We start from the raw sequence: 17,103 nt of genomic DNA, 5'->3' as shown, positions 1-17,103 counted from the left end.
AAAATGCCCCCCGAGTGTGTGCTGAAGTGTTTTCTAGTGTTCCTAAGAGCAAGAGGTAGTGATGCGCCTTAAGGAGAAATTACTTTGTTCAGGCATGTGCTACACTGCTTTTGGCTGTGAGTTCAATGCTAATGCATCAACAATATATATTAGATAAAGCATCTTTAAACAGAAATACACCAAGACTAGAGGCTCAAGGGAATTGAACTCCCTATTTCCTCTAGGAACCAAAGTTCATTGTTTGTTAATTCAGTGTTCATGGTGACTTTATAGAACATAACTACTACAAATAATGAGATTCCACTATATCTATTTCTCTACTTAATATTATCAGTTTTAACGCCATCAAGAAAGAGGCTGCATAAAAGTGCTTTATGTGCCTATATGTGTCAAATACTCTTAACTATCCCATCAGCTTACTTTCCTTCTAAGAGAAAAAGCCAAAAAACAAATACTCCAATTAATGCTAAAGGTTTCTTTAGAAAAACATAGATAAGTGAAATCAACAAATAAAATATTCCTAGGGAAACAAATTCTTGTTTAACTAAGGAGCTCAGACCCCTCTCTCTTCCCTCCTTCATGAGATCTCTGAAAAGGATAAGTTGAACTGGCCAGGCGTGGCGGCATGTGCCTGTAATCCCAGCTACTCGGAAGACTAAGGCAGAAGGATCACTTGGGGCCAGGAGTTCGAGGCCAGCCTGGGCAACACAGCAAGACCCTGGATCTCTACAATGAAAAAAAAAGAGTTGAACTGCTCCTTTCTCCATCACCTCCGAGAACATTCTGAGTACCAGGGCAATAACTAGCACAGCTCTGTGTAACGGCTGCCTATGGGTTGGGGAGAAGCCCCTTTATACCACCACATTTAAACATGGTACCTGCAAGCAGTCGAGGGACGTGCTGACCACTCGTGGAGACTTGGATTGACAAGCTAGCTCAAATGGAAGGAAATACTTGTCAGCTTCAATGAAGTTTGCCTTTGGTGGTGCAGCTGCGCCAAGCCTAGAAAAAAAGCAAGAGAGAGCTGAGAGGAGAAATGAAAAAAGAAAAAAAAAAAAGAAAGAAAAAGCTTGCTTTTCCTACACCTTACTCTAACTTCCCATTCCACTTGCAACCATCTAATCAAAAGTGCCTGCAAACTATATCTTGAGGCCAGACATTAACAAGTTAAACACACACATTAGGAAAAAACCACTGAAGTGCTACATCCAGAAAGCACAGTCTCTGGTTATTGTGTGGAATAGCATCTTGGACCGAATTCCAGTGGCAGCCATGCCAGAGCTGTATTTCTGAAATGTGACTAACTGGCTTCCTTACTGTGACGATCAGGAGCAGCCGCTTATGGAGCGAGCTGTCTTCGTGCCTAAGGAAGCACGTCATGTCATAGACTTTGCTGCTCTGTCAAGAAAAGGTATGACAGCATTAACTTGATCTTTACCCTTTCCTCCAACTAGGCAAGTATTGAGGCAGTAACCTGTTATCACAGTTAGCCCAGCCTCGGTGAAAACACACACAGAATTCCACCATGTGCCCAGAGTGTGAGGATTGGAAAAATGAGAACACATGCAGAAAAGGGCATTTCCACGGCCACTACCCTAGTCCCTTCATGCTGTACCTCAGCAAGGAGTAAGTGCTATAGCTTACCTCTGCTTTTCTATTTCTGCTTTGATCTCATCTGGTGGGGAAGAAGGAAAAGCACATTAGGAGCATGCAACATTTACGTAAAAGAAAACTTTACTGAAAGATATTTGGAAACCATTGAAAAGACTGTTTATGAGATATTTAAATATAAAAATGCTGATATGAGGTGAAAGAAGCAATTATAACAGCAATAATAATAACACTTTCATGGTAGTGACTACGTGCTGGGCATTACTCTAAGTACATGCTTTAACTCATTTAATCCTTATACCAATCCTATGAGGCATGTACTATTATTGTCTCCATCTTAGAGCAGGGTTTTCAGCCTTGGCACTACTGACACTTGGGGCTGGGTAATCCTGTTATGGGGCTGTCCTGTGTGCTGTAGACTGGTTAGCACCATCCCTGGCCTCCACCCACTGGATGCCAGTAGCACCCCCAATCCCCGCCCCCGCCACGGTCCTGAAAACCAAAAATGTCTCTAGACATTGCCAAGCATCCCCTGAGCAAAACTGCCTTTGATAAGAACCAATGATTTTGATGAGAAAACCAAGGCACAGGAAGGTTAAGTAGCTCACCTGCTGTTACACATCAAGAACTGCAGAACCAGAATTTGAACCTAGGCTTTTTAGCTCTATAGTCCACATTCTACTTATTTCCTTACTCTGCTGAATGTATGTCAGTGATCACTAGTTAACACAGTATCATGGCAATATAAACATCTCAACTGTGTAAATATATGCATAGAAGACTGCAAACAAATATAACAAAATATCGAACCAAATAAAATGTTGGAAGTTGTCTAAGTAATGGGATGATGATTTTTTTAGCAAAAGTTTTTTAAAGCAATTGTAGTAAAATAAAATGTATATAACATATAACCTACCATTTTAACCATTTTTAAGTGTACAGTTCAGTGGCATTAAGTACATTCATGCTGTTGTGCTAAGGCACATGACATGTTTATAAATTAAAATTAATTTCAAAATCTTTACCATGGAGGATACAACTACACAGTCAGGGTTATTGTATCATTATTCAGAAATCATAATCTCAGAAATACTCTTACTTCCAGAAGAGCAAGGTTTTGTGGCATTGAAACAAGAGAACACCCTGTCTAAATACACAGAGCTCCCCTCCAAACCACTGAGTCAAACATATTCCTACATTTCAGGCCCACAGGCAACACATATTATCAAAACAGGCAAGGGAATGTCTGTCCTGAATGCCATGTATTCAGATAATCTCCAACAGGCCAGCCTCCTTTACACAATTTCTTAGATATGGCATTAGTTATCCCAGCAACTGCAATACACAGTTCTAGAGGTTACAAATTTCCTTTCCTTTGTCAACTGTATGTTAGACTGAACTTCAGAAGGTGAGAACCAAGTAACTGACTCTCTAAAGGTAGCAATTTCTAACCTTCAGGCTGGTCTTTCAATGTCTGCTTATTACACACATAAGGAAACAGGAGAGACTAATAGCCAGATGACTAATACCAAGCATTACGCTCAGGGACCGTAAGGTCTGTGACACACAGGATCTGTTACAGACAGCTACGTGGCATGGATCCTGCACCTAAGGGATAAGAATCCTCTAAGGGAGGAGCTCTGGCTTCCTCTAGCGAAGGCCCACCAGGCTGTGGAAGTAGCTCAGGAGATCCAGCCCATGAGGCTGGTGGCCAAGCTGTCAGCTTTCAGAATCTATACCCATAACACCAAGGCTCTGCTTGGGTGGCAAGATCTTGTCACCCTGTGACATGCCAGAGGGGCATTGCTGCCCAAACTCAAATGTAAGGTTTCCTTCCAATCATGGTTACCTTGTTACAGTGAAGTTTAAATGCTAAAGTGTATCGGAAGCAAACAGGCCTTTGCTAGAGTCCGTACTGGCCTCCGGACTCTAAAACAATCTGTTTTGGAATGCCACTGGTGCAAACTCACCAGTCAATGAATCAATCACCAGGACATCTACTCACTGAGGCACAGCGGATAATAAAACCAAACGCAGAGGTTACATCAATTACAAAGGCCTATGGAGACCAGGCAGGAAACATCAAGGAGAAACATGGTGGGCGTAAGACCTTCAGGACAGGGAGGACCCCCTCTCTACCCAATAGAGTAAAGGGTGCAGCAGCTCCTCAGCCCCAGCTGGTTGGAACCTCTAGAGATCCTAAGCCCAGAGGTGTCAGTAGTTTGATTTTTCCAGAGGTCAAAATCCAGATTTTAAGTGAAAGCTCCAATTGCAATTCAAAAGCAACTTCAACTATTTTAAAAAAAATGTCACGGCTCAAATAAGACTAGTGTGCAGGCTGCCCTGGCCCTGAGACTACCAGTTTGCACCCTTTGCTTTAAGGGACAGAGAAGAACCAAGTAGAGAGTGCTTCACTAGCTGCAGAAAAGTAACTGCAGGGGATAAAACTGGTTTTAAGTACTATAGGCCAGGCACGGTTGTTCATGTCTTGTAATCCCACAGCTTTGGGAGGTCGAGGTGGGAGGACTGCTTGAGCCCAGGAGTTTGAGACTAGCCTGGGCAACACAGAGAGACCCCATCTCCACAAAAAAATCAAATAAATGAGCCAAGTGTGGTGGTATGCACCTGTAGTCCCAGCTACGCAGGCGGCTGAGGCAGAAGGATCACTTGAGCCCAGGTGTTCAAGGCTGCAGTGAGCTATGACGGTGTCGCTACACTCCAGCCTGGGTGATAGAGCCCCTGTCTCTTAAAAAAATAAAAATAAAAATAAAAGACCATGACCAGTGCTATGAGAACAAAATATGAAGTTTGTAGAAGCTAAATGTTGCTCAGCCAAAGAGCAAAGAGCAACTAAGCAGCCAGAGGACCAGAGTTTAGGGCCAAACTCTGACATAAATCTTACAGATAAAGAAACAAGACCCTAATCCTCCTTTCTGGCCAGCTCCGGCACGACCACAGCAAAGGCAACACCCTGGTTTTCAAATGGGAAGGAGAAGAGCCAGCGTGACCCACAGCAGCAGCGGTGCAGGGTACAGTGACGAAGAGCGCAGCCCCCGACTGTGAGCAGGAAAGAGGAACTGCACCTCTGCTACCTGGGAGAACAGCCGCAGAAGTCCAAGAAACTGCGGTCGCAAATCCCATGTTCACAGATTTTCCTTAGTTTTCTTAATTCATCCTTAAGTATTCCCACAAGAAATTAGGAATTGTTGCACTTTCTGAACTACTTTTTGCTGAGGAAAAAACAATCTTCAAAGTCCTCTACTAGGCACAGTAGAGGCCCAGACGATGCAGCCCCTCTGTAACAGATACGAGGCCCACAGACACGCCGGGACAGGGTGGCCCGATCTGACCTTCCTTTGGACGGATCACTCTGGTTGCAGCTTTGAGAATAAAGAGGAGGGTGACAGGGACAGAAGCAGGGAAATCAATCAGGAGGCTACTGCTAACAACCTAGGCCGGCAACAATGGGGGCTTGGACCAGGGCAGAAGCTGAGCAGGAGAGAAGGATCAGGCTGAAGCACACGATACCGTTTTTACAGGCTGGACGTGTTGAAATGGTAGCAGTTTCATACGGCCTTACCTAATAGTTGGGTTCTAGATAGATTTGGATAACACAATTTTTGTTTTCATTAAAAGGAGGGAACAATAGTAACAGAGAATAAATTTGTGGCAGGGGGCCTCACAGACAACATGGCACAGGCTGCTGTGGTAGAAAGAAAAGAAACAGGTATGAGGTTCAGGTAGAGCTGGGTTCAAGGCCTAGCATGGACATCTATTAGCTGAATGGTGCCAGGTGGGTTACTAAACTTCCCTGAATCTACACTAAATAATGAAGATGATAAAAGGCAGCCCCATACATTCCAGAGACTGTAACTAGGCACTTGGATGCAGATAATTTTCTTTTTTTTTTTGTTCGAGACAAAGTCTCACTCTGTTGCCTAGGCTGGTGTGCAGTGGCCCGATTATAGCTCATTGTAACCTCCAACTCCCGGGGTCCAGCCATCCTCCTGCCTCAGCCTCCCAAATAGCTAGGACTATAGGTGCATGCCACCATGCCTGGCTGATTTTTAAACATTTTTATAGAGACACTATGTTGCCCAGGATGGTCTCAAACTCCTGGGCTCAAGCAGTCTTCCTGCCTCAGCCTCCCAAAGTGCTGGGATTACAGACATGAGCCACTGTGCCTGGCCAGATAACTCCTTTGACAACCCCACAAAAAAGGTCTTGTTAGATTAATGATAGTGGCTGGCACAAAGCAGGTGGCCAATAAATGTCAGTTCTCTTGCTCTATCTTAAAACAGGAGTCAGTAGGAATAACAGTATTAGCAGCAGCTGACACTCACTGATTGCTTACTAGTGGCAAGTACTCACTCAGTCCTCCCCACAACCCAGGGAGGCAACAACACTCTAATCATCCATAATTGTTTTACAGGTGAGGAATCTGAGCACAGAAAGGTTATGTCACCTGCCCATGGTAGCAGGCAGTGCTACCACGCAGCTGGGATTCAGGCCCAGGCAGCCTGCTCCAGACCCAGCACTCCAGAACCACTCAAAGAGGAGAGGGGGGAGGATGCTGCAGGGAGAGGGGCATGTGGTGGGGCACGCCTGCCCCACTTTATGGCTCCCTATCTTTACAGGCAATAAATGAACAGGCTGGAAAGGAGGGAGCCTGGGCGGGGTGGCTACAGCTGAAAAGCAGCCACACTGCCTTCCTGGGAAATCCTTCCTGGGTGTGGCCTCTCTCCCACTCATCAGCACCTCTGGCACAACCTCATTCTCCCTTCCACTCCCAAGGTGAGTCCAGCAATGACCATCACCAACCTCCAACCCAACACTGCCCAACAATCCCCCAGTGGTCAGTGCCCCCACATCCCAAAGGAGCCCTTCACACCTGGGCCTGTCCGCAGACATCTATCTGCCATACCCCTCCTGCCCCTGCAAACCAGCACTGCCCCTGCTTCCTTCAGGTCCCCTCCAATCACCTCCTCCTCCACTCGGAGCCAGCCTGCTGCAGCTGCTTACGCTGAATCTCGTCCCGTGTGGAACTGAGGCACATCCAGCTCCTTCCTGATCTCTGTCCACACCTTCTCTCCTTCCAGCTGACCTGCTCAACTGCTCCCAGCAGGACCTTTCTTTGGCTGGTCAGACCTTGACTTGGCCAACCTCTTAGCTTTCCTTTTTCTTCATTTCCCAGGGCAGATACCATTAGCAAGACTGTTCTCAGAATGACAGGCAACCAACAGCCTTGACTCTCTCTGACCTTTAGTCTTAATTTCTGGCAAAACCCCAAACTTAGATTGTGCTGCCAGCTCCTTTTGACCAGTCTCCCCGTAACCAGACTCTGACAACAGGGCAGGGCGGTAGATCTATAAAGCCATAACCGCAAGTGGAACCCTGATACTGCCAGCTAACCCCATCTTCTCTCACTCCTGTACCCTTTTATGCTCTAATCAAACAGCCCATCTGCCTCCTGGGCACCACCCTTCCATCACCGTCCTCTTTACTCACAGCCTGTGGAGCAGCCTTCCACTTCACCCAGAAACTAGAAGCGACCACGAGGAGACTCTCTCAACTTTCGGTCAGCAAACCTACAACCTGACCTCCTTCTGTACCCAGCCTCGGCCCTCTCCTGCTACAAGGGGGTCGGTATCCAATCCTTCCTCTGCAGTCTCCCACCCTACCCACCTTCTCGAGAACTACTATCTGTACTATCTAGAATCCGATCACTTCTGACCACACTAGGCCACCACCCCACCCCAGGCCCGACCACCATCCTCCCCGGCCTGTACCAGCACAACAGCCTCTGACTGGACTCACTGTGCAGAAGGATTCTCTCAAGATGGAAATCAAATGACACCACTCCTTTGCTCAGAACTCTCCAGCACCTTTCCATCTCACCTTGTGTAAATTAAAAACTTGACCTTGGCCTCCAAGCCTCAGTATGATCTGGCCCTTCGCTCTCACCTTTTGCCACCCTGCCCTGGCCTACCTGTTGCTCCAACACACCAAATACGTTTCTGTCTCAGGGCCTTTGCACTTGCTATTTCTGCTGCCAGGAGTGCCCACCCTCCCCCAGACATCTGTGTGGCTCATGCCCTCATGTCCTTCAGGTTGCTGCTCAGGTGTCACCCTTCCCTCACCACCTAGAACTGCCACCCCTGCTCCCCTTGTCAACCTGTACCTCCTTACCCGCTTTGTGTTTCCACTTTACTCTGATTCATTTTTCTAGTTTTCCTTCACAGTATTTATCACCCTTGACATTTTATGCATCAGTTCATCTACTCCGTCTTCCCCAGGAGAGCTCTGTGACAGCAGAGACGCTGGCGGTGCTGCTCACTGCTGAATCCCCAGCACCTAGACTTCTTTGGCACAGAGTAGTCATCGCTCACTATTTGTTGAAAAAATGAAAAATGACCTTTTTCTTTCTTGCATTATTTAATCTCCCCCTCAACTGGCTCCCTTCCCAGTGACATTTAAACAAGTTCAAGTCTCTTCTACCTTAAAAAAGGAAAAAACACAACAAAAAACTTCCAAGATCCACATCTCCCTCCTCCTCTTCACACACAGCTGAACTCTGGGAAGGAGTTGTCCGTGCTCACTGTCTGTTTCCTCACCTCCCACTCATGCCTCGACCCACGCCAGTCTGGCTTTCACCTGCCTCACGCCACCACCACAGCTCTGGCTAAGGCCACCAGTGACCCACGTGTCTCTAAATCTGATGGGCATTTTCCTAGTCTTCATTGGACTTTACCTCCCTGCACTGGACCTTACCGACCACCCTCGCCCCCGACCCCTTGAAATTTTCTCTACTTCTGGTTTAACAACCACATACTTTCCTCACCTCCATTCAGCTTTTTGCCCATCTCTGCTGTATTTCCTCTGCAGACTCGGCCTCCTTTACCCAGCCAGGCCTAGGCCCCCCGCCTCTCCCTCTCTGCATACTGTCCCACCAGGCCTTCAATTCCCACCTAGACCCTGATGACTCCAAATTTCTATCTCCAGCCCGGGCCTCTCTTATGAACATCAGGCTCATATATCCAGCCACTTCCTGTCCAACTGGATGCTCAAAGGCAGATCAAACTCCACACATTCAAGTCCCAACTCAGATCAATCTCCTCCCTGCCTCCTGTCCCCACCATGTGGTTCTCTTCCCATACTCCCATCTTAAAAAACAGCACCATTATCCATCCAGTTGGGCCAGTTGGAAACTGGAGAGTCAGGCTAATCAATCCACTCTTTCTCATGTTCTTACCCACTCCAGGTTTTGTTGGCTTCACCACCTTCTAACCAGGTTGTACTGTATTTCTGTTGTCACCACTCTAGTCCAGGCCACCAATATCTCTCACCTGGACGAAGGTAACTGCCTACTATAGTTTGAATGTCCCTGCCAAAACTCATGTTACAATATAATTGCCGCTGTGACGGTATTAAGAGGTGGGACCTTTAAGAGGTGATTAGGTTATGAGGGCTTGAGCCTCAAGAATAGTTTTTTTTTGGTGGGGCAGGGGGTCCCCTGGCCTAGAGTGCAGTGGCATCACCATAGCTCAATGCAACTTCAAACTCCAGGGCTCAAGCGATCCTCCTGCCTCAGCCTCCCGAGTAGCTCAGACTACAGGCATGCACCACAATGCCCAGTTAATTTTTCTATGTTTAGTAGAGATGGAGTCTCACTCCTGCTCAGGCTGGTCTTGAACTCCTGAGCTCAAGCAATCCTCCTGGCTCAGCCTCCTAAAGTGCTAGGATTACAGGTGTGAGCCACCATACCCAGCCCTCAGAATAGATTGTCATTATCGCAGGCTCCTGATAAAAGGATAAGTTCAGCCCCATTTCCTCTGTCTCTCACACTGATGCCATGGGATGACCCTTGCCACATGCCAGTACCATGCTCTTGGACTTCCCAGCCTCCAGAACTGTAAGCCAAATAAACTTCTTTCCTTTATAAATTACCCAGGCTGTAGCATCCTGTTACAGCAACATAAAACTGACTAAGACGCTGCTTCTTCATTGGTCTCTGGGCAATCCCTCTGGTCTTCCTCTAAGATGTTCTGAACATAGTGGCCCAAGCGATCTTTCCAAAATACACACCTGGTCATCCTGTCACCTTCCTCCTTGTTTAATACTCTTCAGTGTCATCCCACTGCTTTTGACCTAAAAAATCAAGCTCCTCACCAAAAACTCCTGGTCCTGAATGTTGGGGTCCTGGCCTACCTCTCTGACCTCATCTCCAAACATTCTTCCCATCATTTACCACGTTTCAACCACACACTGGCCTGTTTCAGCTTCTTCAACAATAGCGTTCCTCTCTGCCACAGGGCCTTTGCTCAGGCTGTTCCCTCTGCTGAAATGCCTCCCACTCCAATCTGCTTAATTCTTACTCATCATTCAGCCCTCAAGACTCCCTGAAGTCTTCCCTCACACCTTTGTTCAATGCCCGTGGAGGACCAGGTTTCCCTCTGTTAGGACTTCTCAGGTTGTTAGCAGGATCCAGAGGACACGATCATATGAACAATGCCCATCTCCCCCATTAGCCTGCAAACTCCATCAGAACAGGGTCCCTGTTTGTTTTGTTCCCTTTGCATCATGACACCAGGTGTGACACCCATATAACTATCTTCTGAATGAACACCAGCCTGGTTTAGTCAACAGATAAAAGGACTATACTCGGAACAACAAATATGCACTGACTACTTCCTAGGACTGAGGGAAAATTTAAGAATTTTATATCCTAGCACAAAAAGGCTGTTCTCCCCCAAAAGCTGTAACACCTATTAAAATACTAAGCTAAAAGATTTATTTATACCCAGGATGGTAAACAAAAACAAGTCTCTTACAGCAAGGTTCCAGGAATGAATCAGCAAGGGTAAAACTATTTTTTCTAAGATAATCTTGCTGGAAAGAAAGTCAAGTATTTTCCTGGCAGGCCCCCTAAGTCTGGTGAAAATGGCGAGAACTAAACACAGCTCTGAGCTATTTATATAGGACACTCCATGTTCTTGCTGATTAAGTACACATTTTCACAAGTCCGCTCTTTTCCATGAAGAATGGGCTTACTGTTTTCCCTGGCACTGCTTTCAGAGTCTCCCCTGAGATTTACAAGTACAGGACAGAGCTCTAAATTCATTCATCCAACCACCGCTTCACCCGCACTGACATGTCAGAGACTTGCAAAAAGGTCCATAAACCAACTAATAGGGGAGGCAGAGAAAGGCAACCATTCAGTTCCTTCTCCTTTAAAGATGGTAACACCCATGCCTCTGAATTTTAGCAGGTCATCTGTTCGCTGCCAGGTACTGTGCCAGTTACTTATTACATTAGTTCACTTCACCTTTACAATCATCCTGTGACACAGGTATTACCACCTTTATCAGCTCTGGAAACTGAGGACCAAAGAAGGATCATAGGACTATCAATAAGCAAAGTTTCAAACTCAACTCTTGATAAACTTTCCACCAACCCAATATATATAAACGCTTTTCAATAATCAACAATTCTATTTTTAGATGCCGCTTTTTTCAACAGCAGACATCCTCCTGAAGAATCCTCATAAAGCTTTTCAACCAAAAGTAATCCGCCAGGGTCCAGAATCCTGTTATTACTCAAATCAAGTTACCATACATCATATGGGTATATATAAATGTTGAATGTTTTACGCACATATTAATACAACTAAGATTTATGAATACATGTCCTTAACTGGATCCCTTCCCAATGACTTTAAACAAGTTAAAGTCTTTTTAACCTTTAAACAAATAAACACCTCCCATGATCCACGTCTCCCTCCTCCTCTTTACAACACAACCAAACTTTGGGAAGAAGTTGTCCATGCTCACTGTCTGTTTCTTCACCACCTACTCATGCCTCAACCCACGCCAGTCTGGCTTTCACTTCCATTATGCCACCAAAACAGCTTAAGTGGAGGTCACCAATGACCCACATGTCTCTAATCCCATATATTAAACAGTCAGAGTAGCAAATCTAAGAATGGATTTTATGATCTGTATGTTAGGATAGAATATGTACTGAGTGGTCTGCCCACCTGGCTGTGCAGATGTGGGCAAGCTGCTCTCTTAGCCTTGGTTTCCCATTGCCCACTGTACCCAAAGACAGACTTCACTTACAAGTCACAACTTCAGAATAAGAGGGAGTTTACTGTTGATGAAGAGCTATCATAAATCAGGAAAACTTAATAACTCAAATGAAGCTGAAGTGAAACCAGCTCTTTGGCCTCATTTCTTTCTCTCCATTAGTCCCTAAATTAAACTGAGGACACATTTAATAGTAAAAAGCTGAAGAAAAAAGCTGTGATCTTTTTGATTACAGGCTATCAAATATATCTCAAAATATGGTGTCTTTATTGAAACTTCACTGCAGTATAATGACTGTTTTAAAAACTACATTGAATATTTTATATTCAAGAACTTTCATATGGAGAGGCAATAAAGCATGGTAGTTAACAGTTAAGATCTTGGACTCCGGAGCTAGACTGCCTGTGTCCTGGCACTATCGCTTACTGGCCAACTCAACTTCTCTGGGCCGCAGTGGGCGTAAGAGTGAGAACTAAACTGCGTGGAAACCACATGGCACTGTGCCTGGAACTCAGAAATGCTTGTACACGGCAGGTATCATACAGATATAACACATGTGATTTTAAAAAGTCACTCAATTTCACATAAAAAAAGTTTACTATTCTTTTTATATTCTCTTGATAATGACTGAGAATAAGAGCACTTAGCCATTACTTAGTATTTTTGTGTGCATTAAATTATTAAGAATCTGCATCTCTTAACATATGTATAATATATGAAGAGGATTGTTAGAACAATTCAGTTAAATTATAGACAAATTTTCCTGTACCCAATTTTATTTTATTCATTTATTTTTTGGAGACAGGGTCTTCCGGTTACCCAGGTTAGACTGCAGTGATGCAATCCTAACTCACTGTAACCTAGAAATCCTGGCCTCAAGCAACCCTGCCACCTCTGTCTCCCAAGTAGCTAGGACTACATGTCCGGCTAATTTTTAAAATTTTTTTGTAGAGACGGGGTCTCACTATGTTAGTCAGGCTGGTCTCAAGCTCTCGGCCTCAAGCGCTCCTCTCACCTCAGCCTCCTGCCTTAGCCTCCAAAAGTGCTGGGATTACAGGCATGAGCCACCATACCCAATTTTAAAACACTTGGATTATCTTGTCGAGCCTTCAAATTTCATATAGTTTAAGAGTAGAAATATAATGTTTTAAAAGAGTTATGGTTTCTGTCACAGACTAGAGTGCAGTAGTATGATCATAGTTCACCGCACTCTTGAACTCCTGGGTTTAGGCAATCCTTCTGTCTCAGCCTCTCAAGTAGCTGGGACTTCCAGCATGAGCCACCACACCCGGCCAGAAATATAAAGAGACATCATGGTAGAAGATGAGTCTTAAATAAGACAACTATAAAAGGGAGGTTGTAAGAACATAATTACATTCTCCAACCGAGGGCTGAAAGGCTGAGTATTAATATATTTAATTCATTTAACAAAGTAAAGAGCAACAATGTCCTTGGGGTGATGAATACTCTCAAAGGCTCTCTTGATTCCTCCAGATAAATGTTGGAGCGCACTACCCCCTAACTAGGCAGTCCCTACGTGTATTTGGTATTTAGTGCAGATAAATGACTGCAATTACTCTAAACCTGTTCCATCATGATTACCACTGTTTTACGAGGGACAACCCCTGTCTTCACTGAGTTTGGCAAGTTAACACTCCAGTAAACACAGCCTTTCAGTCATGTAATTACATTCTTACTTACTGCATCTACGAGCCAATTAGAGAAGTAAGTTATTCCTGAGTGAGAAACCAACTAAGGTTAAGAACATCAAATCAGAGCAGTTATAGTAAGAGTATTTGTGGTTTGTCACAGCTTACAATAATAAAAATAAATAACAATAGCCACAAGCATTTACTGGGAACCTACTAATCCCCAAGTTCTTTGTACATGTCAACTAACTTAACCTTTATAATAACCTTATAAGGAAGGTATAAGATTAAGTAACCTGCCCAAGCAGAAGGTACCAGGTAGCAAGTGGAAGCCAGGAGATTCGAACCCAGGAAGTCTTGAGTCACACAGGACATGCTCCTAGCTCTTAGCATCTGTACTATTCAGCCCCTGCAGCCCTGATCCCCTCCCGAGATATGCTACAAGTGGTGGAATCATATCACAAAAGCTGTTTCCTGTAAGTGCTCTCTCTCACTCAAGCATTTCAACTTTGAGCAGTTGTTTACATTTCCTCTTACAACAATTAACGACAATTTACACATGGTGATCTCTAAGACACTAACCACACAGCACTACTTACACATGGGCTCCTTTCAGCCATTTTTCCAAACTTCTCTTCTTCAGGGAGACTACTGGACACAAGACTGGGCCCTGAGATGCAGAGTGAAATATCACCAGATACTTTGCTATGTTTTCTGTTTCTAAGTTAAAGCAGTCACTTCTATTTAACTGCAATAACACACAATTACCTTCTTAAAAAAGACAGCTACTTAACACTATACATAGATTCCCTTACGATGGTTCTTATTATGCTACTGGAGTGATAGCTCATAATTAATGGTAAGCCACCACTCCAATCTGCTATTCATATAGTCTGTAGTCAAATTACTTCTTATCTAGGCCATTTCTTAAAATTCACTACCAAAACACTTAAAACATACATTCCACAACTTGGGTTGTACAAATCTGAACTTCTGAACAAAGACATGATCCAAAAGTATCTAATAAGCTCTCAATGCTATAGCCCTTTCGGGTCCAGATGAAAGCAAATATTTTTCTTTTTTTTTGAGACAGGGTATCGCTTTGTTGCCCAGGCCTGAGGGAAGTGGCATGATCATAGCTCACTGCAACCTCCAACTCCTGAGCTCAAGTGATCCTCCTGGCTCAGCCTCCCAAGTGGCTGGGACTACAAGAGCGTGCCACCACATCCAGCTAATTTTTTCTATTTTTTGTAGAGACAGGGTCTTGCTATGTTGCTCAAGCTGGTTTTGAACTCCTGACCTCAAGCGATCTCCTGCCTCAGCCTTCAAAAGTTTTAGGATTCAGCTGTAAGCCACTGCACCTGGCCCAGATGAAAATTTTGTAAGTAGGTCTTAACACTGTGATATACAGTTTGGTGGAAATTTTATGTTAAGAAGTTTTCTGAAGGGAAAATGAAAACTTTCCTTCCAAATAACTATTTTGAAACTTCCACAATATTCTTAAAGTGATATTGAAAAGATAAGAGTCTGGGCAGATTTCAATGTTGGGTTATAAATACCAGGCTCTTGCCTAACAGACTGCTTTGTAGTGATTATCCCACATTCCTGATAATACTCAACAGTTAGCCTTGGCTATTGGAATAGAAAAGCTTTAAAAATCTAAATCTCAGTAAATTCCTTCCATTGATCCTGAATTTCACAGGATGAGGAGCAAGTGTTTCCACATTGTCTAGGCAACAACAACCTCTGTATCAATACTTGACCCCTGAGGAAGTCTCAGACCCTTCTGAGAATCTGATGAAAACCATGGACCTTCTTCCTAGGGAAGTACAAAGTTCTTAAGCCAATTTCTATGTCCTAAGAGAAGAATGCTGCTCTATACCTTACACCAAATAGAGACAGGTGATAGCAATCTCAAATTCTGTGACATAAAATCAACCTTTCCATTTACTCAATTTGTTAGGGAAAACTAGTCTTTTTACAGGTTCCAAACCAAAGGGGTAGTGAATTAGCTTAAAGACAGCTCTGGCCAAATGTACTGACCCTGCCCACCCAGTACTCGCTTCCAAAATTCAACGTGGTGAATACTTCTTGCTTTTCAGTACTGGGGTCAAATGTTACCTCCTCAGAAAGGATTACTTTCCTGACCACCCTATATAAAGCCATCCCCAGGCCCTTTTATCACATCTGGCTCTTTTATTTTTACAACAGTATTTATTAATATTCAAAAATACCTTATGTATTTTCTCAGTTATTTTGTCTCTTCTATTAGAATATAAGCTCCATAGAGGCAAGGTCCTTGTCTGTCTTGTTCTCCACTGTATCCTCAGTGACTGGTACACAGTGGGCATGTGATAAATATTTGAAAGATTAAAACTAAAAGACGGGATATTGATTTTGGCATCAACTACCAAGCCTTTAGCTATGAATTAAACTTTTCTCTCTCTTTCTATAATCTGAGGGTTCACTCAATCACCAAGTATTTATTGAACACCTATTGTGCGCTAGGCACTGTCACAGGTACAAGGGATAGAGCAATGAATAAATCAGACAACTCTCTTTGCTCTATAGACCCTATGTTTTAGTATATATTTTAGTGGACTACCCAGAATAAGCAGATGTCTTATTGCACATTACAAAGCCTGGAAGATACTGATCACTGTCCACATTCCTTCCTTGCAGGAAAGAGCTATGGGAGATACCCAAACGAAGTAAAACATTCTCCAATCGGGCACTTCCAAAGCAAGCCTGAGGAGTTTCCCTAAACCAGTTGGGCAGCTCTTCCCACCTGCTCTGCTCACCTGGGGCAACCCCAAACAGCAGAGCCCAAGTAAAGAAAAAACTTAGGGCCAGGGCTACTGTTTCCGAGGACTTGGAGGTGGTGAGGAGAGGAACCAGGAAAGAGGACAAGGAATCGTGGCAAGAGCTCTGAGCTGGAAAGCTGGAGAACCAGCCCTGGCTGTCACCAACTTGCTAGGTGACCTTGGGCCAGTCCCGAGTTGCCCGGGCATCAGTTCCCCCCGGGGTATGATAAGGAGGAGACCAGGAGTATGGGATTCGGGTTGGGGTGGGGGGGAAGCAGAGGCCAGGAGGCCGGGCCGAGGCCAGGTAGGGTAACGGCCGGCGTGGGGAGGACAGCGCGGGCCGGGAGGGGGCGGCTCACCCACCGAGAGCCACCTGGCAGGCCCTGCGCAGCTGGGAGTGCTGGGGCCGCTTCACCTCCTTGTCGGCTAGGATCTTCTCCAGGGCCCGGGACACGAACATGCTCTTGGTCTGGCTTTCCTGCATGGCCCCGGCCCGGTGGGGGCTGGCAGCCCCGGGGGCGGGCGGCGCGAGCGAGCGGGCGAACGAGGCCGCGGGCCCGGCGTCCCGGCCGGCACCGGCCGCGTCGGTCCGCGCCGCCCAGTCAGGAAGCGACGCCGCGGCCCCACGGCGCCGCCATGTTGGAGCGCGTCACGTGACCACGTGACCGGGGGGGGCCGCTACGGGCGCTGGGCGTCCGTCGACCCCGTGACCCTGGCGGGGCGGGGCCAAGGCTGGGGGCGGGGCCAGGTGGGCGAGCAGGGGAGCGGACGAGCGAGGGAGGCAGGCGGGAAGACGGTGGGGAGGCCCGCGGGAGCAGGTGCAGGGAAGAGGGGACGTGGGGACAAAAGGAAGGAGGTGAGAGGGAGAGGAGGAAGAGGAAGGGAGAGAACTGGGGGAAAGAATTGGTGAGTGAGAGAGATGATAAAGGGCAGGAGGAGGAGGTGAGGGGACAG

General features: G+C 45.6%; 1 protein-coding gene across 2 annotated transcripts in view; it reads right to left on the bottom strand.

Annotated features, from left to right (window-relative positions):
* ARFGEF2 (ADP ribosylation factor guanine nucleotide exchange factor 2) overlaps positions 1-16,812 on the bottom strand; it is an 86,401-nt gene extending 69,589 nt beyond the window's left edge. Inside the window, exons 1-3 of one of the 2 annotated variants that reach the window (XM_045529230.1) lie at positions 16,513-16,812; positions 1,645-1,675; positions 879-1,002 (exon numbers count right to left, since the gene is read on the bottom strand). In XM_045529230.1, the coding sequence (XP_045385186.1) occupies positions 879-1,002; positions 1,645-1,675; positions 16,513-16,633 (276 nt within the window). In that variant the 5' untranslated portion in view covers positions 16,634-16,812. The remainder of the gene's footprint in view (positions 1-878; positions 1,003-1,644; positions 1,676-16,512) is intronic. The other variant, XM_045529231.1, reaches the window with a different exon arrangement.
* Positions 16,813-17,103: the final 291 nt, after the last annotated feature.

The sequence above is a fragment of the Lemur catta genome, chromosome 17, assembly GCF_020740605.2.
Source record: "Lemur catta isolate mLemCat1 chromosome 17, mLemCat1.pri, whole genome shotgun sequence".
Taxonomy (NCBI): Eukaryota; Metazoa; Chordata; class Mammalia; order Primates; family Lemuridae; genus Lemur; species Lemur catta.
The sequence above is the reverse complement of the archived record's forward strand: the minus strand, read 5'-3'. Positions and strand labels throughout refer to the sequence as shown.